Source organism: Lissotriton vulgaris, chromosome 3_1 (assembly GCF_964263255.1).
Source record: "Lissotriton vulgaris chromosome 3_1, aLisVul1.2, whole genome shotgun sequence".
In the NCBI taxonomy this organism is placed as follows: domain Eukaryota; kingdom Metazoa; phylum Chordata; class Amphibia; order Caudata; family Salamandridae; genus Lissotriton; species Lissotriton vulgaris.
In genome coordinates this window covers 1,157,300,799-1,157,322,446 of record NC_141689.1, presented here as the reverse complement: position 1 = coordinate 1,157,322,446, position 21,648 = coordinate 1,157,300,799, and the positions used below count along the sequence as shown (strand labels likewise).

At 46.2% G+C, this 21,648-nt stretch overlaps 1 protein-coding gene across 4 annotated transcripts in view; it reads right to left on the bottom strand.

Moving 5' to 3' along the window:
• Nucleotides 1-21,648, bottom strand: part of LOC147727609 (prostaglandin reductase 1-like) — a 336,086-nt gene that overhangs the window by 67,893 nt on the left and 246,545 nt on the right. For all 4 annotated transcript variants that reach the window (XM_086961643.1, XM_086961644.1, XM_086961641.1 and 1 more), the window contains one exon: nt 17,043-17,160. In XM_086961643.1, coding sequence (XP_086817769.1) covers nt 17,043-17,160 — 118 coding nt within the window. The remainder of the gene's footprint in view (nt 1-17,042; nt 17,161-21,648) is intronic.

The following is a 21,648-nucleotide window of genomic DNA, read 5'->3' as shown; positions in this document are numbered from 1 at the left end:
TTGGAAAGGCAGCCCTTGTTTTAATGTATGACCGCTTCCTCTCGTGGCCCACTTCACCCATGAGTCCTGATCCTTCGATCGGCGGACCAAGTCCAAGAAAGTGTTTGCCTGAACAACACAGACGACTTTTCCTGGATCCACAATCGCATCTAGGGCATTCTCACTACGCGCCTTGTCAACATGATCCTGTCTGGATAGTGAATCTGCTTTCCGGTTGTCCACCCCAGGTCTGTAAGTGATTACAAAGTCATATTCTGAGAAGAAAAGCATCCACCTCATTTGTCTCTGAGTGAGGTTTCGGGTCGTTTTCATGTATTGCAGGTTTCTATGATCAGAAAACATAGTGACCGGGAAGGCAGCCCCCCACAGATATTGCCGCCATTCTTGGAAGGCCCTCTTTATCGCTAACAGCTCTTTTTCCGCTATTGTATAGTTCTTTTCTGCCATGCTCAATTTTTTGGACAAATAGGCTACTGGATGCAACTGCCCTGTGGTCTGGTTTCTTTGAGACAGGATAGCTCCTATTGCTTCATCAGAAGCATCAGCTTCCACTATGAATGGATATTCGGGTTTAGGATGGGCCAGTATCGGGGCTGTGGTGAAAGCCTCCTTCAGTTTCTCAAAAGCTCCTGCAGCTTCATCAGTCAATTGAAAAGCTACTCCTTTCCTGAGTAATCTTGACAGTGGCACAGCTACCTGAGAGAACTGAAGAATGAACCTGCGATAATAGTTCGCGAATCCCAGGAAACTCTGGACATCTTTCACACAGGAGGGAACAGGCCACTCTTGAACTGCCTGCACCTTTCTTTCTGACATTTGAAAGCCTGTAGGGCACAGAACCACCCCAAAAATTTCCACTTCAGGCACACTGAATTCACATTTACTTAGTTTACAGTAAAGATTATGTTCTCCTAACTTCTGTAGGACCTTGGAAACAGGGTGTCTGTGTATCTTGGTTTCTTCTGAGTAAATTAGAATATCGTCTATGTAGACAGTGCAGATGTCTACAAACTCCTTCAAGACATCGTTAAGGAAATACTGAAATGCCGCCGGGGCGTTGCACAGCCCAAACGGCATAACAGTATACTCGTATAACCCGTAACGTGTCTTGAAAGCAGTTTTCCACTCATCCCCCTCTCGAACACGCACCAAATGGTATGCGCCTCTTAAATCCAAGCGGGTGTATATCTTGGCATCCCTTACTTGATCCAGGGGAACTGAAATGAGAGGCAAGGGATACCTGTTTCTCACAGTGTTCTTATTTAGCACACGGTAGTCCACACATGCTCTCAAATCACCGTTTGCTTTTTTTAATAAAAAACAAAGGAGAGCAGTGGGGGATCTGGAAGGTCTAATAAACCCGATCTCAACATAATGATCCAGATATTGATTCAAATGTGCAGTCTCTGGAACTGATAAAGCATAAACGCGACATGATGGGAGGGTGGCACCCTCCACTAGGTCTATGCGGCAATCATACATCCTATGTGGTGGTAACTGCTCTGCCTTGCTTTCACTAAACACTTCTGCGTAACACATATATTCAGGAGGCAAGATAACCTTTTTCTCGGCTGCTGTAGCCACTACTACTGGTAAGAATAAAGCAGCTGCATGATATGCATTGGGAGTATTTAAGTGTTCCTTGCATTCATCAGACACAAACTGGATCTTTTTGGCTTTCCAATCAATCAAAGGGTTGTGGTGGCTTAACCAAGGCATCCCCAAAATGACCTCATATTGTGGTGCCTCTATGATGTTCAATGTTAATTCTTCTCTATGTCTGCCCTCAGGTACTTCCACTGACAAAACAACCAAGTCTTTCTGTTCGGTAATAAGACCGGATTTCAACTGTTTCCCGTTTACAGCCAGTACTTCCTCAGGTATGTCTCTGGGCACTCTGTCTAAGGATAAGGTGGACACTAATCTGCTGTCTATAAAATTCCCAGTGGCCCCAGAATCTATCATAACTCTGACCTGGTGTACCTGTAGCTGACTCTCCAGACTCATGGGAAGAACAATATGTGTCTCAGTGTCTTGCAAGGTTAGGATTGTTAAAGAAGGGATCTTTAAAGGCTGTGTCTCCTTTTCCTTGTCTTGAGGATTCTCGGGTTTAGCCTCGGGTGCTCCCACAACAGAGACTGCTAGCCTTTTGCTTCTATTCCATACACCTGAAGTCTTAGGCTTTGTGGGGCACTCTTTAACGTAATGCCCCTTCTTTCCACAGTACATACATAACCCCATGGCTCTATGGGTCTCTTTTTCTTCTCTGGATAAGGGTGCCCTCACTGCTCCAATCTCCATGGGTTCAGAGCCTACTTCGGAAGAAGGTAGAGCTCTCCGAAGGCTAGCTTTGAATCCAAAAGAAACCCTGTCCCACCTTCTTCCATCACCCCCTCTTTCACTTAGTCTGCCATCCAAACGCAGAGTCAAATTGATCATGTCTGTGCAAGTAGCTGGTTGTGGATCGATTTGGGCAATGATATCTTTTAATCCGTCTCTCAACCCTTGATAAAAAGGGGACATTCTTTTTTCTTCGGGCCAAGCCGTTTCAGCCACTAACCTATTGAAATCGGTCAAATATGTCTCGTCTACCCTGTCTAAGGGTGAGAAGGTCTCTGTCAGCGCTGTAGGTGGTGGCACGTCGGTCAAACACCCTTTCAAACTCGGTGCGGAATGCTGCCCAATCAGATAGGATGGCGTCATTCTTCCGCACCAGAGGCACAGCCCAATTCGCGGCGTCTCCTATTAGGTATGAAATGGCAAAAGCCACCCGTGAGTGGTTATTCGGAAAAGAGGCTGGTTTACAAGAGAAATGAAGCATGATTTGGGTTAGAAAGACTTGAGTTTTAGCCGGATCACCAGAGTATTTCTCCGGGCTAGCCAAAGGAATAGGTGGTGGTACCGTAACCTGTACCTGAGGGGGGGAAGCATCAAAGGGATTTCTATTTATTCTGTCTACCTTTTCTCTTAATGACGATGTTTCTGCCTTGAATGAGGCTAACTCATGCTGAACCATAACTAAGGCCTGGAGTACATCCTCCAATGTGGCCATTATAAATTCAACCGGATCGGGTAGAGCTATATTCGTGGGCGTGTAATTCTGTCCAGGTTTGCTCCACGGAATCCGGTTGATGCATATAATGGTCCACCTCCAAACGTCACAAACACTCTTGTAGAAATACACACAGTATTTGAGCCATTAGGCGAGGGATAAAAGGGAAGGAAAGGGAAGGGACAGCAGGGAAGGGGTAAACCTGTTAGTATAATGGAATGTAACCCTGGGTTAAACGTATCCTCAATCACCACCTGTCTTGACTGGTATGCCATAACAAAGGTAATTGTATGTTCAGAAACGGTGGTGTGTAGGGAGCAAGAACCACAACACTCCGCTCTGCAAAACAGTGGGGAAAAGAGTCTCTTCTTGATCACACCAATGAAAGACTATAGTAAAATGAACTGCAAGCCGCTCTGATGGGTGCGGAATTGTTAATGTCCGGAATAGAACAAACACAGTAGCGCGTAGTTGCGACCGCTACTGCGCTCTGTGCGTATACCAGATAACAAAGATGCTCCACAGAAATAAAGAAGAAACAAACCAAGGAGCTCCTAGAAGTTAGTAATCACTTCTAGAGCTTAGAACGGTAACGCGTAGCATAGACTACCGCGCTCCGCTCTCTTTGCAAAATGTCAATAATCCACAGAAGCTCGGCCAAGAAGCAGCCCACCTGAAACGTGGAACCACTCCCCCGAGTTCCCCGATCCTACCTCGATACGGGGACCCGGTCGACGGCTCCAACTCGGAACAACAAAGCCGGGAAATCCTGGCGGCGTGCTGAAGGCTTCCCCTCCTCCGGGAAACACGGAAGTCAAAAGAATTACACGTAACAGGAAGCGTGTTGAATGTCCTCAAATACCTCCCATCCTTTCATTGTCGGTTCCGGGTTTCTTGCTGCGCGGGCACAAATAACACCCACATACCACACAGCAATGCAGGCGCAACTTGAGAAACCTGACACCCAGAGGGTTCCTTGGGAAGGGACCGAGTCCATGTTAGTGGAGAAATAGTGACGCAGTTCCTGACCCAGGGACTCCACCAATGCGGGGTCCTGCAGGAACCAAGCGTTCAGCCTCCAGACCGCCCTGGGGCCCGTGGTGGGGTATCCTATACGGATAGAGATAGGGGAGTGGTTGTAAATTCTTCTGGGAAGGATATCCGCCCTTGACAGTCCGTGGCGGGCATGAGACCAGGTCTATGCGGGAGTGGGTATGGTGAGCAGCTGAAGTATGTGTGTATTGCTCCTTACGGGGTGCCATATCCTCCAAATGTCGCAAAGACCCACAGCTGAGGTCCACCCCGCGAGGCTCCTCGCAGAGGCCAACCGCTGTGCCATCAGGAGGCCCGACACATCATGGGAAGGCTGCAAGACCGCATTGAAGTCTCCCCCAATGACAGTGAGTCCCTGGGGAAGGGAGGAGATCACCTGCGGAGGTGAGGAGCTAAACTAGAACGGTTAGCGAGTAGTACAGTGGGACATGGTTGGGTCGGACCCCCCTCCATGTGGTCGGATGAAATGCTAACAGCAAAACCAGACATGACGCAAATAGATTGCAAAGCCCCAGAACAGATTCAAAATAAGTGACCCATCAAGGCAGTCAGAGGAACTCCTCTAGAGTCGGTGTGCGGGGTCCTGGGTAGTCACAGTGGTGAAGAGGCCATGGGTGGAACCTCAAGCATCCGAGGCAAGGACACTCAGGACCCAGACTCGCCATCCGAGCCACGGACCACCGGGCTCCCCGACAAGTCAGAGTCTGATAGCGCACAGCGTAGGATGGTACTGGGGCCGGGGGCGCTGCTCAGATCAATTGGGGACGAGGCCCGTGGTGGAGGGTCGGATCTCTGCTCTTGGGCCCAAACCTGCAGGCCTCGGGCGATGTCTCTGGCGACTGGGAGCCCCCAGCTCGACGGCCTCCCCTCCGCCGGGATCCGGTCCTACGTCGCTGAGGTTTTGGTGCAAGCCGACCCTTTCACCCCGGAACTCCGTAGGAAGGAGAGTGGGACCCCCCAGACCTGAGGGGACGTTCCTCTGTAAGCCAAGTCTATGCCGCCTGGGGCAAGTCAAAGAAGAAGGATTTGTTTTGAAAGATGACTTTGAGGCGGGTCGGGAAGAGTCCATATCGGAGGCCCATCGCTCTGAGCTTTTGTTTGACTTCGTCGTACGAGCGACGCTGTGTCTGGACTTCCCTGGAGTAATCTTGAAACACCAATATTTTAGAGTCCTGATAGTGCAATGGCCCCAGCTCCCGGGCTGCCCCCAGTATGGTGTCTCTGTCGCGGAAGTTGAGGAGCCGAAGAATGATAGGGCGCGAGGGGGAGCCGGGCGGCGGCTTTGGGACAAGGGAACGATGGGTCCGTTCGACCGCGAACCAGGGGGAGAGTTTCTCCTTAGGCATCCAGGAGCGGAGCCAGGTCTCCATAAAGGTGGCAACATGGACCGTCTCCACCCCTTCAGGGAAACCCAAAAGGCGCAGGTTGTTGCCACGCGCCCTGTTTTTGGCATCCTCTGCTCTCCGGTGTAGCTCAGAGGTCTGCGACTGGAGTCGGGCTACTTGAGACTTGAGGGTGTTCATGTCGTCTTCCAACGTGGAGGTACCGGTCTCCACCTCGGTGATGCGTTCTGCAAAGGTTCTTGCAAAGGTCTTGGCGGATTAAATTCACGTCTACACCAACCTCGCCGATCTTAGTCTCCACAGATGCCTGAGACGTGGAGATCGCCTGCAAGATGGTCGAGAGATCACCCCCGGCCAGGCCAGAGCCTGTCGACGGTCCGCCGCCAGGGCCTTGGTCGGTCTTCGCGAATTGTTCCATCGTCGTTTGAGTCGAGGGGTCGGGCCGGAAGGGCACGGGGCTTCCCCATGATCCCGGGATAGGCAGGCCAGTCTGTGCTAGGGAGAAGTAGAAGAGTTGTTCGGTCAGCATCTCCCACCACCCGATGCAGTGGCCGAATCCCGTCCCAACGACAAGTCTGTCAGCTCCCCGGACTCCCAGTCCAATGTGCCGGGGAGGGGTAGGGAGGAAGGAATGCCACCCGATAAGATGGCCGAGTTATCCCCACCAGGCCACCAGGCAATGCCTCTCACAAGGGAGAGGGGCAGCCGGGCTGGCGAGTCAGCCACCAGGATAAACAGGAGGGGTGCACCACGGCGGATGATAGGACCAAGCCCCCCGGGCCCCTGCCAAACCAGGCCCACCTCCACCCCGCCGAACAGCAGGCCCTCTCCCCACCAGTCCAGCGGGGAGGCGAGGCTCAACCGTCCAGGGAAGAAGGAGGGACCTGAGGGCCAGCCTCCGCAGGGTCAGGGGCCCCTCCACAGGGTGCAGCGGTGCGAAGCTGGGCAGTCCAGGGCCACAGGGCCGACCATTCAGGCCTCAGTCACCCCTCACCCTCCAATTACTCCTCACCGCCGGGTGTTCGTCGGCCGTCACTCCACCTCAGGGGGCTGCGCAGTGGCCCAGCTGCCTCCCGCGCAGTGGCCCAGCTGCCTCCCGCGCAGTGGCCCAGCTGCCTCAGAGTCCTCGGGTGTCGTCCCCACTCGCCGCCGCAGGCTCCCGCGTCAAAGGCCACCTCCACCGGGTCACCGCCTCTCCCCTCAGCAAGAAGCCAGTGTGCACAAGCCCACAGGGCCGCGATCGGCCCGACCGCAGTTCACGCTATCTGGGGGCCGCCATGTTGGTAAAGGCAGCCCCGGGCAGCAAAGGAGTCAGCAAGCTGATGTGGGAGACGCCGTGGCCCTCTAAGGACACCAGGGGGACAGCGGGCAGTCCCGGGAGCACTATCCAGTGGGCAGATTGGTCAGTAAAAGTCTGGCAGCGGTGGATGAAAGGCGGATGACGGAGGGGGTCCGGAGCACTCTTAGAGTGCGACCGCCATCTTGACGCCTCAGGCCACGCCCCATACCTCCAAGACTTAAACTGGAAATGCAGTAGTAACCCTGAAAATACCGGCTTTTCTCTGATAATGTGCAATTGTGTGTTGGGTTGTATTCCAGCAACCATAAGTGGCAGTTACTTTAAGGTTTTAGCTTCGTTTTCTGCTCAACATGATCTAATGATCTAAATACGTGTTAAAGAAATGTTGCATGACAAAGAAACACATCTGGATATAGTGGAAGGGTCCAAACACCTAACCACTTCCAAGGGCAAACTTACAGAGCTCTGGCTTGCCCCTGTCAGAAACAATATTCACTGACTCGAGTCAAGGGGTAGAAACAAAGTGTACAAAACACTGGCTCTGGCCAGCACCCCTCTGCCTCAGGGCCAGGAGAAGAGGCCTCACAAAGGCACCAAGCCCAAGTATTACTACATGACAGCTCATCAGAGAAACATCATATAGATCAAGAAGCAGCACCCTTCCAACCACAAACTGAGATGTGCCAAGTTGATGGTCGGCGAAACAGATATTCAAAAATGTGCAGTAAGCTCTACCTACTCCATAATGGGGAGGCCCCATTCAGGAGAGATTGCCAAACAAGGTGGCTAAGGGTTTGCATTTATTCAGGAGAGGTGTAACTGCTCAAAGTCAGCCAGCACCATACCTGGGGCCAGATGAGGAGAGGGAGTTGTCTCTTGGGTAGGTCTTGCAGGAGTGAACTGGGCAGAGTGGAGGGTTGCCTGTTGGAGAGAAAGTGGCAGCAGGGAGAGAGTGGTTAGTTGAAAGTGGACCTCTTCTGAGTGCCGTAAGATGAGTCTGATGGCTGAAGAAGTGAGCAGTGTCTAGTACATGTCCAGATGCAACAGTCCAGTTCTGCCAACTCTATGTTAGAGGAAACTTGTAGCCGGGCCAAACAGCAGAGTGTGCTGTCTGGCAGTAGGCACGGCTTTAGGAGCAGCACCATGCCCCATTCCTGGTGTGAGAGACCAAACAGTTGCCAGAAGTACTAACCAAAATCTGAATGGGTGTTGCAAATGTTACTTGCTCCACCTAGCACATCTGGCAGGCTGTACTTGGTAGATATGGTGATAACAATTCTTGGAACTTATGAGGGCAGAAAATGTACAAATTCTTGCTGTTAAAATGTTACACACACACGTGTTTTCTTTCTAAGTGAAAATGCATAGAGAAATCAAAGTTTGTTAATTTTCTTCAGTTTGCAGTGTAAGCATATTCGTTTCTAATTATGTTTACAATTTGTTAGGTCAATACATTTTAATCTAGCAACCTCATCCCTACCAATAGTGCCTTCCAAAACTGCAACCTCCCCTGTATCAAATACAACTTTCCCTGTCTCAGCTACAATCGAACCTGCCTTAATTAACCCAATGCCTGTTTCAACTATGTACCCACTTCTACTACAAACCTGGCTACCTCAGCTACATCCTTGGCAGTTTCTACTGCAATGTAACCTTACATTCGATGGTGGTTGGATTAAATGTGATGCTCTCCATAACTGTTCCATTATTTTTGTACAAGTGACCCTAGTGGACCGTCCGAAAAAATCTAGAGTATCAGATGGAGTGCCTTCAGAAAGCAATAGCCCCGCCCAAAAAATAGTGCATTTAGTTGCAAGAGTGCGACAATAAAACAGACACAATGGCTGCTGGTTTGAAATAGCCCCTAAGTGCGGCCAGCTCTCTCGTTTGTTCTGGTCTCATAGGAGTTATCACCTTCCTGGTGTGTGTCTCTATCTCATCCCACTCCACGTGCACATTATAACGTGTCACAAGATGTTTGCAACAGACCAGACATTTTGGAGAAAGCAACACAGATAAGAGTGGGCATGTCATTGATGCGACTATTTACGGCACCTGTCTGGTGGCATATAATCTAGGCGAGTGAGGAAAAGAGAGTTTTGGTGAAAGCATCTTATTGTGTGAGTCACAGGGAGAATGTGCTGGTGTGAGGAAGCAGAAGTGCCAGTGTGTGTGAATGGTGTTGTCCGGCTGTGAGCGAGCATGGTATGCAAGTCCTTGGCTCTATCTCCCTGGTTGTCTCTCATATTTCATCACCTTGACAGATATGATGGACCGGGGGGGGGGGGGGGGAGAGGGGGGTTATGGGACAAAGAGGAAGACATTAGTGAGGAAGTTTCAAGGAAATTAAAAGCACAGGGAGTTTTCACAGAGAGTTTTCACAGAGATAAAATGGGAGATCTGGTGGGCGGGAGATGTTATGTGACTATTTTGAGGTGTCTTCTCTATTTTATGCTTGAACAACGTTATAAAAGCATGTTGCTACCTGCCAATGGAGAAGGTATGGATTTTGAAGGAAGTGGATTAGTTTGTCATAGTTTTGAAACACTCTTTCTTGAATTGTGTCGTGGCTACTTAGAGGTGTGGTTCCTGTGTGTTGGACGAAGCAGTTTGACTATGCTACCTGGCAATGGTGAATCTCTCGACTCCACAGCAGTGTGGATTAGCTTAGTGTAAACCTGGGACCACCCATCTAGATCAGGGTTTGGGATCACAGTGGGAAGTAGCTTCCCCTGCAGTGGTAACAGGACTGTAATATTTCCTGGAACTGTGATTGGAGTGTGTGTGATATCTAAGATGGTGTGATGTGTCACCTGCCTGTGGTTATTTGCCAGAGTGATTTGGGGTCTAGAGTTGGTCTTTGGAGCTAAGCGTACTTGGCTGTGTCTTGTTTACGACTGATTGATATTTTGTACAGCACTCTCACTCTGTTACCACAAGGGTGCCCAGGTACTGCACAGTCAGCTGATGTAGAAAGGAGAAATCAAAAGACTAAATGAGAAGGCACCAAGACTTGAGAGAGTTCCTAAAGCAAGAACAGTGAAAGGGGGCGGGTACTTTCTTGTAAAAAGTGCTATAAAGAATAGATTGCAGAGAGATGCCTGGAGTGTACTGGATCCACTTGAGCAGCTAAGCTAAATATCAATACTGAATCATTTGAGCGTTCATGTCCCTGCCACTGTATGTGAATGACAAAAATGTCGATATTGCATTTATTACCTTCCTTCCATCCTTTTGTAAAGCGCTCTGATATCCTTCGGGATCTTGTTTGCGCCATATAAAACGTTATAAATAAATAAATGCAATAAATAAAAAGCAGCAAGTGGGGAAAGCCTAGTTCGTGGGAACCTGTGGACTTTTTCTGGAGTTTGTTTTAGCAAGGTGGGGATTTGTTTGTGGGCTGATGAGTTTGCATTTGACCGTGGTGCAACCATAGTCTACCTAGATCTCCCTGCAATGCTGAGCACAGATTGCCCCACACCAGAGAAAGTCAGCGCTTGATGGTGGGGTTTTCTTAGTTTATTGCGTTGATGAAGTTGTTGAGATACTTCAGTGTGAACATAGTTGTTGCCCATGAGGAGTATGTGGATTTGAGGTTGGGGGGAGGCATGGGTCAAATATGCAGACATTGGACCAATGTATTTCGGTGGCTGCTTGGGGGCCCTATGAATCTTTCGGTATTAGTGACAGATATTTAGCATGCTGTGACATGTTTAAATTACTTAACCTGAGATTTGCTACATTCCTTTGGAAAGTCCAGCTCTGAAACGATTGTCCAGTAATATTCGACACAGCAGCGCAGCTTTGTGTCTCTTTTTTTCTTGAGGCTTAGCCGGCCACCGTTATGGTGTGCGAAAAGGAAGGGAAATCCAAAATCTCGAAGCATTTTCTGCAATGTTGATGCGAGAATTAACAGGTTATAAGGCTGGTGATTAATGTAACATTTTTAGCAAGAGCTAGCATGTTTAAAACCGAGGATTCCGCACAATGATTGCGGCACAGACGTCTGTGGTTTCCACACAATGGTGCTAGGAGATGGCAGCATTTGCCTTTTGACTGGGTGGGTCAGTGGTGAATGTGGAATGAACATGTTATGTTCAGTGAGTTCACCAGAATTGTTCATGGCAGCCCATCCCACACGCTCAACGGGAACGGAAGAAGGGCAATGCAGCAGGACTTGCAACAAGCAAGAAAAGCTTGCCAGAGCATTCCCTAGATCTGATGGGTGTGGTGTCTATTCAGGACCCAGGGGAATGGGCAGGGTTAAAATTACATTGAAAGCGCCCTGCCCAGGTGACTCACAAAGCAAGCGTAACGCGGTGTCCCAGATCCATGACTAATACGGAAATGAAGTCTATTTCTTCTGACTCGCTTCCCACTGCAGTGTCTTTGGTGGTTTCTCGCTGTTCAGCCAGGCGGGAGCAATCTCAGCTTTCCTTGGTTGTGTCAGGGGCCACAGCCGGAGGCTCTTAGGGCCCCTGTCAGTAAGACATTTGAGCACCTAGGTGGAAAGGTTATATGCAAACCGGAGTGTTTACAAGGACAATCTGCTGTTGATGATATTTTGATTTTGCAAATTGGATTATCTGACACAGGGATCCTGCTGGCATGGTGAAATTTCCCTCAAGTTAGGGTTTGTGGCCATTGGAGAAAAGGTCTCCCTGTGAAAGTCAAACAACCTCTACTGTGCTACCTTGAGGATATTCACAAACATTTGGCATGCACGTCACACCCAAAAGAGTAGTCGACTGACACCTATGGGGTAGGAAAACGGGTTTCCCTATGGAGAAAAAAAAAAACTTCCGATGAACTTCAGTGCTGTAATACACATGAAAAAATACACTCGCCCTGTGTGCGTAAATTAATGTGTGCTGTGAGTGCTTCCCGCAATTATTTCTGAGTTTACTGTATGGTGGAAATGGACTCAATGTGTAGTCAGAGGCATGTAAGCACATTTCTGACTTTAAAACCAAGATTTTGTGATCCAGGACCCTGCTGTCTAATCTTAGCCAATGCCAACGGTTGGTGTCTCTGTGAGGCAAACGAATACATGCTTATGGATAATATTTTCACTGAGGCGGTGCCTGGTAATTTGTATAAAGTGTACGCTCTGGTAACACTCCGGACCCCATCAATAACCCTATCAATATGGCAAGACGTTAGCAGCGGCAAGCAACAGAACTACCTCAATGATAACTCTCATGAGAAGAAATTACTTTTTTATGCTGCTAATTTACTCCTACGTCTGCTGTCATTTTGGATTCTTTCTGTTAGAGGTTGTTTTGGCAAAGAACGATGCTACTTATGCCCTGAAAGCCACTTTTTTTATATTAGCCCTCTCAACCGCCACGCCATTATCAAAGTATCTGAGAACAGAGCGCACAGAATTGGAAACAGAACAATGAATATATGTAGTGCATGTAGCATGTAGTGCATACAAATATGCAGTGCTTTAAATGGGCCGGTACTCACTGGTACTGAGTACCGGCACTTCTCCGTATTCTCCCACTGAGTACCGGGACTTCTCCTGGTGTTAAGAGAGTGCCGGTACCCCAGTGGCTGGCATGCGGTGATCAGTCTCTGTGTTAATGGCCAGTGTATCCGGCGCTAGGTGCGGCTGCACCCTACACACAGAGCCGGCCTTTGGAAAGATAGCGCCTTGGGCATTCGGCGCCCTTGCTAATTGTGTCTGAAACGAGGCAGCAGGGGGTCCTTGTTAAGTTGGCTGGTCAGTCCCTGGATGAGCAGTGACTGCCCCGTGAACCTAAACACCTCGGACCCCCCAGCTCACCTAACTGGCCGATAGCTTAGCTGCTAAGGGCGATGGGTCTGTGGCTGCGCGTCAGGGGGGGGGGGGGGTGAGACAGCGAAAGAGGGTGAAGAAAGGGACACTGAGGGGTTAAAACATGGCCCAAAAGCCTCATCAATGAATTCAATCAACTCTAATCTGGCAAGTCAGACAGAGGGGCAGGGACATGAACAAGGCGGGGGTCTGTATTGCCTTAATGTGCACAGCTCCATGCGCCCCTCGGAGTACTGGCGCCCTGGGCCACTCTACAGGCCAGCCCTGCTCACACCCCTACAGCGCGGCAGGACAGACGGACCCGTGTGGTTTGACAGCTAGAGCTCTCCACATTGGAACTGCAGCTCCAGTGTCTGTCAGAAGCCCGACAGGACAGACGGACCCGTGTGGTTTGACAGCTAGAGCTCTCCACATTGGAACTGCAGCTCCAGTGTCTGTCAGAGGCCTCACGCCCTTGGCCAGCTTCGGCTCGTGTGTGCAGGGCACATTGGTCCATTCTTTGCTTCTATATAGTGCAAACTTGGCAGGAGGGCATTAAAGTGCTTTACATGAGAAGCACAAGTTCTACTTGAACGCATACTTTTTGTTTTTATGGCACAGGTGAAATCCCAGCGTGGGTTCAACATCCTGTGATCCGGGGCAAACCACTTAAATCTCCTTTTGCCATTAAAAAAAAACAGTCTGCTTTCGCGTATAACTTCTGCTTCTCACGTTAATGCCCTCGGGCTAAATTCATGCTTTATACAATTACAACAAACACCAATTACACCCCGCAGCTATGAGCAGAACTTGGCCAAGGGCACAGGGGCCCTTTACATTAGAAAATGCTGATAGTGTACAAGGCTGCCTCGAAGCCTCGCCCCCAGACACCCCCTCCTAGGCCCACCTCAATCCATTTGAGGAGTACCGGCACTTCTCTTTCACCATTTAAAGCACTGCAAATATGATAAGCATTTTATCAATATACTAGCACCACAACTTTGCTGCTATAGAGAAGGATGGGAACCCTGACCATGGACAAATCCCTGCTCCTTTTAGTTAGGTTTCCACTATACAAATACCTACAGACATAGATTATGCTCTCGGCAAAAATCGTGGAAGACGCTATCAACATATATGGATGAAAACTGTCTGCCTGTTCTACAGTCTTTTCTTTATGAAAATGTGGAAGTATATCTGGGTCATATCTGTATCAATACATTGTCAGCCTATTTCAATGGGACTTGATGTACATCTTCAAGTTCTTATATGTGTTAGAAACACTCCTAACTGCTTTTGTTGTTCCTCGCCCAATAGCTCACATCCCTGACTCTTCTAACTTAGTGTTTCTCTAAGGCCTGCACCACTCTAGGAGGCATATTTACAATATCTGGCGCATCTCTGCAAATCAGCAGGGATGAGCCTGAATAGATGCGACATGCAATTCTCCCCTTGCGCCACCACGGATCCTTCGCATTTACAATGCCGTTTACCATGGGGCAAGGATAGGCAGGTGCGTGTCGCATCTTGTGGCGAAAGGGCGGCGCATTGTTGTAGTCGTGTCGCAAGCGTGACACAACTCCAGCAATGCACATGGGCCGCCCATACTTAACGTGGTGTGTCACTCATTACACCTGCTTCAAGCAGGACTAAGGGTTTGACGCTGAGGCGTCGTATAACTAACTCACTGAATTCTTGTGGATTTCACTGCGTCAGTTTTACGAGGCTTTCCAGTGACGGAATGCCCACCCTGCAACAGAACGCCCACATGAAACCTGATGCAGGTTTCATGTGGCGCAGTGCTTTATAACATGACGCATCTGCCTAGATGCGTCACATTGTAAATAAGTCAAAACGTAGCGCATAGTTTATGCCGCCGCTGCGTCACGGAAGTGACGCAACGGCGGTACGAATGTGTCGCAGGGGGCTTGTAAATCTGCCCCTAGGTATTTGCCTAAGCCTTTCATTCCTTTTAGCCATGCCCATTACTCTGCTAGTTCATAGTGTTTATATATCACTAAAAGCCTTCTATTGGTTGGAAGGTTTTACGGGTTAGTGTGGAATCCAGCTGCAGCCCATGCATGTGTGAGCAGTGTGGGGGGAGGGTTTCAAAATCCGACGACAAGGGAAAATTAATTATTTATTTAATTTTCTTTTGAAGTCATATCTCGAACCCCCAACCCAAACTACCTCCCTCCCACCAGGCCCCACCGCTTTTACCTGATGGGCCGCAGCTGGTGGAATCCTATGGAAAGTAGGAAGGGAAATTCTATGATTACTAGCAACATCCAGGATTTCAGAAGGGAAAATTAAAGGTAAAAGATTCACTATCTTTCAATGTGCAGGTTAGTGAAGCTCAGAATGCCAACTTCAAGAAGGCGTCCACCAAAACCTAACCCATGTTAGACTTCCACGGCCTAACCAAATTGCCATTTTACACAGCAAAAGAAGACAATGAGACCCCTTAATCGATGAGACGCCAAACGAAAATGGTATTTGCTCATTGTCCAACCAACTTTTTTTCTTTCTAGCACTAACCATGATGGAGCCTCCTTTGCCAACCCTGAGGCAGTTCCTGACAGCACAAGGTAAAAGCAGAAGTGCATTATAACGTGGTCAACTTTGCAATGCAAAGCAAAATTCGGACAGACTCCTCAGTCTTGGTTATTAAGCCCTTACAAAAATGACGGTGGTACATTTGCAAGTACATGGTAGCTAGACACCCTCAATGGGACTCGAGTGAACATGTTTTGCTTTGTAACTTCGATGTGTTGTGGGCGACCTCTACTCAACTCTCACTGGTTAGTCATTTTATGCGATGGATTTACACATTCCAGTTTGTGTTTTTTTCAATTTCAATGCACTTTCAGGGGTAAGAGAACTTATTTGTTGTGATGAAAAGGTTGCTGTACACATGCATGCGCAACTCTTCCTGAGACATTAGTTTATCACTAGACATCTGCATTATAGTAGTGGGGATACATTTTTCATCCACAAATGGGTGTGTAGGATTTGTGATCTCACACTGAGGTTGAGGCACATCAATGTGTAATCTTCCTCTTGAGGGCAAACAGATGAGGTCAGGAACTATTGTGTTTCACTTTCTTCTGGCATTACACATTATGATATGGTGTGAAACAACAGTAAAACTTAGACCAATAAAGGTGTTTTTCATTCACCCCTTTCAAGTTGCAATGATTTATAGGACCATGAAGGTACAGGAGATAAAAATGTATCATCACACAAGATGGTCAGAACTGAGGGAGCAATTGTTGTTGCACCAGTTTCACTAATACTTTTTAAGTGACGGTGAGGGTTGCGTGTGTGTACACACACACACACACACACACACACACACACACACACACACACACACACACACCCACACACACCCACACACACACACACACACACACACACACAAACCCACACACTTGGAATGGTTTCTCCTTAAGTCACAGTTCTCCCACATAAGTGAGTAACCATGGCTAAGGGCTCAGTAGCAACACAAAATATGTTAGGTTTATGTCAATCTCTTCACATTCGATCGCCTGCATAGTGGTTGTATGGACTAAAACATGTAATCCATGCGCCCATGTGCCATGAACAAAGCCTAATTTCTATTCACTTTGTGCTTCTAGGACTGCTGAATGTAAAACTAAATTGCAACATGGATTTTGCATGTTTGTTCAATGTATCATTTGTTGGTTAATCACTAAAGGTCGATTCACAAACTACATTTTGTAGAATGTGAAATAGTAATACAGTAGCACTACTTGGTTCCTACAACATGCTTTTCACAAAAGCTATGGGTGAAAACTTTCATCTCCAACTCTCCTATCTTTTTTAAGGAGAAATCGCCACACATGTAAGTTTACTACTCAGGGGCATATGTGGGAGAGAACAGGGAAGAAGGGCTGGGAAAATGGGGAGTGTCTTCTAGAAAATGGGAGGGATTTAGGAAGGGGTAAGGAGGGATCTAGGGCGGTAAATGCAAATACAAACATCCATCCATAAAAGACCAAACAGATTGCTATTATCATACTACAATTCTAATGTTACAACAGCCCATAAGGCCACACAACAGTCATAGACACTCGCAATGCCATTCCACAGAAAATAATATGAAGGGAAATAGAACTAAAAATAAAACAAATGCTTACTATTTTATTAATAGTTTAATCATGTTTGAAAGATTTTCCTATATGTTACCATACCATCATGCTTATTCTTGGCTTGAAATTCTTGATTACATCACAACAGCATTAAAATATAGACTAAATGCTGGCATCTTAAGTTATATGGCAGAGCATGTGAGGGGAGACAAAATCATGCAGAAGGTTTTCATGTTGAGCCTTGAGTGGAGGAACTGGAGGAAAGGTTTCACCTTTGAAGACAATGTTGCACTCTGCATTTGTTGGTTAACGTTGCAACCATGATTATGTGGCTAAGTGCCAGGTCTTTAACATGTAGTACTGAACCATGCATTCCAAACTCAGACAATAAACTTACTTTGATTTTTGCAATTTGTCCAACAACTGAACCAACGGCCCCTGCTGCAGCATTTACTAGGACTGTTTCTCCATTCTTCATCGAGCAAACATCCAACAATCCAAAGTAGGCAGTCAACCTATGAGAAAGAGTAAACAAAACAGCTTTTCAATACAGATTATCATGTTTCCAACATATTGCTAAATGTGTTGTCTCAGTATGGCTTACAGACATTTAAATCTCTTCTACTCCGTCCTAAAAATAAAAAAATGTGATCGCTCCCTTAAGGCCACCTGCTGGTTTCAGCAGTCTGGTTCAGCACAGCGTTTATACCCTGGCTAGAGGGTCACCTCAAACTATTTCCACTGACAATGTCCATGTTAAATCCTAAAGTGACATGATCTCCTCACTCCATCACACCTCTAGTTTCCTTCCATTGTTTGCAGAGCATCTGCTTTTTTGTTCTTCCCTCCGGCTTATGATGATGATATACCTCTACTAAGAAAAGTTAGGTTTCTATTTTCATCCAAAGATATGATTTAGCGATGTAAACAAGGTGTTATTGTCAGAAGAGTGTATGATGCTAAAGGATAGTTTGTAGCGAATAATTCTTGGTTTGTAATAGTGAAACATGATGAGAAGGAGACAAAGGGGGTCACAGGGCGTGCCCAAACAGCCTGACTGTCAACTTTTCAAGGTCAAAATAAGGGTGATATATGCTCAGTTCAGTGCCCATCATCATCAAAAAGCTAAGATATCGAGAAACGAGAACTGCTAATTGGGGTATCTCCATGGATTTGTTTGTAGTTCATGGGAAAGAGTGCATTATAAGGTTTATTACAGGGTATTATCATAGGTCAGAGTTGATATGGAATGAAGCCCACTTTCCAGGGAAATTTAAAGGAAAAGTGGGAGATTGCTACTACCCAAACGCGCATTAAAGTGCACAATGTTCAGAACAGATTTGGCTAAAAGGCCATTTTGAAGCGGGAGCTTTGAGTAAACTCCCATCAGGAAGATTTTTTTAAATGTTGAGAGAAAATATTACTTTTATAGGCCACAATGCGAGTAACTTTGATCAGAAACGGATTGAACGTAAAGGCAGAACGTTACTTGGATGCTGTGGACCTATAGAAATAGAAGGACTGATTCGGGTCAGTAAGAATGAGGAGAAATTGGTAGCAATACTTGAGGAATACACAGTGCATGATACTTTTTAAAACATATTAGATATGTAGGAGTGCTCCCTGTTTTATTTCTTTTCTTTGTATGTCTCATGGGTTCATGAGAACTCGCATGCATGAAAGGGATGCAGAAAACTGGGAATTGTGCATTATATAACACTGTAATATAATAAGACAGTGTTTCCCTCACTTAGTAACATTGTGTTTAGACATGGGAGTGTTCTACTATGGTCACTATGCTAAAAATAAGGCTGGCTGGGTGTTTCAAGTGTTTGCCACTGTTGTTTAGATGTACACAAATGCATCACTCTGCATTTGCATAGCACATTTAAAATGACCTCTCTCGAAGTAGCTGATAACACAGACTCTATTATTACTATAATCATGAGTGGGTTCCTCCTTGAATTTAAAGTGCCACTCTGCAGGTTAAACAGATCTTTGGAGCAGATATGTCATTCTGCTGACCTACAAACAGATGGACTCGCTTCAGCTCCCTACTGGCAGGCAATAAGACACTGACTCCAACACACACTGCAACCCAGAAGAGAGATGGGTTGTGGGAGCTCAGTGGATTTGTTTGCATTTCAACACCTGTGCATTCTACAACTCAGAATACACATGCATTATCATAGCTCTGTGGTTGTTTCATTTCTCATTTACTAATCGATCATGCAAAGATGCAGGAGTAGTTTAAGAGCCCTGTGGACTTGTCAGTGCTGTGATACTCGGGTGGGTGAAAGGGACACCCGCACTCACTTTTTATAGCCAGGTGTGCAATGGACTTCTAGTTGGTCACATAGTATTGGTTCTGTACTGGTAACAATTCTAAGTTGGTTTCTATGGCCATATGCCTTGTGGCAGGGACTGTCAGGATAAAGAGTAATGTTTCTATTGGAGGTGATGGGAAGGATGAGTGTGGTCCAGAAGACAGTGTAGGAAAACAACATTGTACAAGTATTTTGCGGAGGATGGACATGGCAACTCTGCATGGCATGATGTAACACTGACTACAGTGGAGTATCCTGAAATTAAGGTAACAATTATTGAATGTATATAGGACTTAAATTAAAGAAAGAAAAAGTACACGCACCCAATTTTCAGTGGCTAAATAATTGGGGTTGACGTGAAAAATAAAGAGCATTTTTGAACTGCAGTCTCCCAATGTAGGGTTTCAAAGAAGCCATTATTTACATTTTTATGTAGTGCTGCCTGAAGTGAAACTGGGTAGTGCTGAAAGAAGAGTCTTTAAAAGGGAAATCAACGAGAAATCTTTAGCATTTAATTTGCCAATTCTGAAGGTAATGCAAGTTAATTTGTAAGATGTTTGCAACTTTCTCAAAACCAGAAATGAGGTCCGAAGTGTAGTAAAGTATGGCTTTTTTAGGACAGATGCAGTAGTCATGGATACCCGCGAAGAAGGAATTTTCAGAGTATAGTTTGGAAAGATAGATGATCATGGATTTAATTAGGTAGCAGAAGTCATAGACTAGGACGAGAAGTAAGATATGACAAAAAGAAAGGCGTTAGAGATGATACAGGCAGGACATACATGTTTGTCAACATTTCTTTAAAATTTAGAATAGTTTTTTGAAGTTATGCAAGAGATTAACTGAGGGAGACAGCAAACGTGCAGTGTAATTATGGGACAATAGTTGCAAGCAGTTATCAACAAGGATAGGTTGAGAACTGTGGAGGAGAGCAGGAATTTGATCTAACATGGATCAAGTTGGAGATATTTGGTGGACCTTCAGGTCTTCGTGTCATTGAGGCATTCTCACTCAAATCTGGCACATATCAAGTTGGGAGTTATCGATGAATGGATAAACATGGACTTTAAATGCTGTAATAAAGTCTATTTACCACCAGGTTATACTAAAACTCCATCAAATTTGCATAATACAGACTTTGAATCAATATTTAAAAGATTTTTGGCAATACGGCTCAATCAGGAAAATGGTTTCAACAAATAAAACCATACAATGTATGATCAGCACCAACCTCCTCTGAGGTGTCAAATCCCATACAAGATGGGACTGGTAGAATATAAAGAACTGTTCAAACAAGATATTTGCAAAGCTAAATTAAAGATTGTGAAGATGTTTCTTTGTGAGTGCAGACCTCAAGATATAGACTTCCCAATGCCACTGATCCAGAATGTGTCATTACATCCTTAATATGGGACCAAACTGAATAGTTATAGTTAGGACCCTTTTTCCATTACCTTTGGTGCCGTTTGCCGAATCTTTACAAAACTATTTTAAAAAAAGGTTAATCGATCTCAACTACTTCCCATAATGTTTTGCAGTGATTTCCCAAGATGGCGCAGAGAAAAAGGGGGTGTGGGGAGCTGAAAAAAAAAAAGTACGGAGCCTTGGAGATCTGCAAGACCATGGGAGCTGGCCAGCAAAAGGGTCTTGCCCGCCCATGGGGGTTGGGCGCAGTACCTTTGCCATGCACTGCTTATCACCTCACATATTATATCACTCATGACATTTTCAATGACATGATTGATAACATCAATGTGACACCTGAAATGGCATCATTGATGACAATACTGAGCATGGCAAGGGCACAAGTTATAGTTATTTCAGTTAACTATAACTGGTGACTTTCAGTGTGTTTTTGAGTTTAAAATGTAACAATTCAATTCACATTTTCATCTGCACATATCATCACTTTAACCTATGGTTTTTTAATAACCAGTGGCGCTTGCCTCTGTCAGCTGTTCCACTGGAAATGCATTTTTTTTTGTGGCTTTTACCTTTGGCCGTGTTTGGCGATTCTCCACAAAACTTTCAAAAAGGGTGCTACTATTGACTAGTTTGTGCATGGAAAGTTTTGGGGTGGTCCATCAAGCAGTGGCAGAGAAAAAAAAAAGGGGGGGTCCAGAAACTCTAAACCCACATGCATTTTCCATGAGAAGGGCTACAATAAAACTTCTGAATGGAATGACACCAAATTCGTCAGGAAACTAGATCTTGGTCCACAGATTGTGCTTTATGTGATTTGGTGTAAGTCCATCAGGTAGAAGAATCAAAAATATTTGTATACATGGATGGTTGGGTCTGCAAGAATCTCACAAGACATTTGTGGGATCGCCAATTTAAAAAAAAGATCATTCTGAATGGCCCAGGGAGCATTATTTCCTTTGAGACAATTTCCTCCACTGTGAGTCAGACTTCCGTGGTAGCGAGTGCGCTGACTGGCCGTCAGCATAAGAACAACAGGAGAAAACCCATAGACCACGTTGGGATGGGTGTGTCGTGTAAATAGAAACAATTCCCAACAGGTATCATGTAAGAACAATTTAAGTAATGTATGCAGTCTGCATTACAAATTAATAAACAAGGAGTCACTGGATGTTTTTAGAACAAAGGTGGTATTATTCACCAAAAAGGCACGGGGAGAGGTCTTTCACATGGTAATACAGTTTAAACAGCACT